General features: G+C 30.9%; 2 protein-coding genes across 3 annotated transcripts in view; both read right to left on the bottom strand.

The window, feature by feature from the left end:
- Positions 1 to 1,723, bottom strand: part of LOC103586878 — a 12,919-nt gene that overhangs the window by 1,834 nt on the left and 9,362 nt on the right. The window contains exon 5 of the mRNA XM_008568225.1: positions 536 to 637. The gene's annotated coding sequence lies outside the window, so the exon portion shown is untranslated. The remainder of the gene's footprint in view (positions 1 to 535; positions 638 to 1,723) is intronic.
- The window catches only part of CCDC90B (coiled-coil domain containing 90B), a 15,224-nt gene that overhangs the window by 4,274 nt on the left and 9,227 nt on the right, over positions 1 to 1,723 (bottom strand). For both annotated transcript variants that reach the window (XM_008568223.1, XM_008568224.1), the window contains exon 4: positions 536 to 637. In XM_008568223.1, coding sequence (XP_008566445.1) covers positions 536 to 637 — 102 coding nt within the window. The remainder of the gene's footprint in view (positions 1 to 535; positions 638 to 1,723) is intronic.

Here is a 1,723-nt window from a genome sequence, read left to right as displayed (position 1 = left end):
AAAAAAATAATTGTTAAAAGAATAGACCATCATATTCAAAAAATAATTCTTATAAACAAAACATTAGAAAATATATTTATGTTTTAGTATTAAATTCTACTTGTAAAAATGATTGATTTTCTAAATTTAAAACATTTAAACTAGTGGCTAACATAACTTAATATTCTGATTTAATTGCAGAAACATTTTTCTCTGAAGTGACAAAGATAATTAGTATAGGACTGAATAAAGTGGAAAATGCCACATTACTTTGAACTCTGAGAACATTATACTATGAGCTACACTAGAAATTTAATATAATATACAGAGCTCAAAGATTATCCCTTTTATGTGACCTGTATATGTATAAAATATAAATCTTACTCTTCAATATGCAAAACACTGATCTTCACATAAAAAGATAAGGTTAAACAGTGTATTTTTCATCCCAAAATTTTTTAACTGTTTAATAACCATATAAAATTATTTGGTCTTATTAACTTATTCACCAAGTAGGATACTTGTGAGATCAGAAATAAATTAAAACTTGTATCACCTCATTCTCTGCTCTTAGATTTGCAAATTCACTTTTCTCTAGAATGACCATGTCTTTCCTGATGGAGTCCAAGTGAGCCATTAGCTGTTGTACTGTTATTTCCTAGAAAACAAAATAAAAATAACCTAGTCATCTATGGAATGCCATCCTTTTATTTATGAAATTGTTTTCATGAAATTTAAAGCAATTTTTTTTAACATGTTACAAGGTATAATGTTGCTTGGCTAAGTTAAAAAAGTATGAAACCTATACATCTGAAATATCAAAATGAAAAGGCAGAGATTCAAGGAAGAAAAAAGTATTTCCCAGTAAAGAGAAATGAATGTCTAGGTCTTTTAATGAAAATAGCAATAAAATATTCACTTAGCCCCTAAGAGATCTTCAACAAATAATGTTTTGGTTTTGTTTTTTGAATACCTAAATCGAAAAGAGTTTTATCATCTTTTATTGCTTTGCTTTTGAGGAATTTTCTACCTTTGGAAAATTCCAGGGTATTGGATGAGACTTGGAAGTCTGGTAGTAAAACAAAATAGATAGATGTATGGTTAAGATGTATGGTTAAAATAACTGCCCTTTGTCAGCAAACATAATTAGTTTTGTTTAAATTCCTGGATATTTTTCCTATATTTGGCAATACAGAGAATATGTGAAAGAAAAGGTGGCTCCTACCTGAAAGATTTATAAACTTTTGCTTTGCTAGGGAGGGACATTTTTTGTAGAAATGATTTAAGGTAGCCTCACAAAGAAAATATAACTGTCACCACTAAACTTCTTAAAATTAGGTAGCTTGCTGACTCATCATTATTCCTCTTTACCAAAAGAGACAGCAGATGAGGGTGTAACCTTGAAAAGGACTCTGTGTAACAGGGTTTATAAACTAAACAAAAAGCCCAAACAAGAACAGGATCACCAGCTGGAACTCTCATTTTTAAAGTCACAATTTGCAGCCAGGGGTACTTTCTTGGGGTTGCAGTCCTCCATCTGTTTCGAAATTAACTTGACTTTTAGGAAAAAGAGGCTATAACAATTCTAGACACATGACCAAGAAACGACTGTCTTCAAAGGGTCTGAAATGCACATGTCTTCTTCAAGAACAACTTTCAGATTGCACAGTCACATAAGGTAGACAGAGGTTGAAAATATGAGTTCTGGTGTCAGGCTGTCTGGATTTGAATCCAAACTGCTCTT

This window comes from Galeopterus variegatus, unplaced genomic scaffold (genome assembly GCF_000696425.1).
Source record: "Galeopterus variegatus unplaced genomic scaffold, G_variegatus-3.0.2 Scaffold389, whole genome shotgun sequence".
Taxonomy (NCBI): domain Eukaryota; kingdom Metazoa; phylum Chordata; class Mammalia; order Dermoptera; family Cynocephalidae; genus Galeopterus; species Galeopterus variegatus.
The sequence above is the reverse complement of the archived record's forward strand: the minus strand, read 5'-3'. Positions and strand labels throughout refer to the sequence as shown.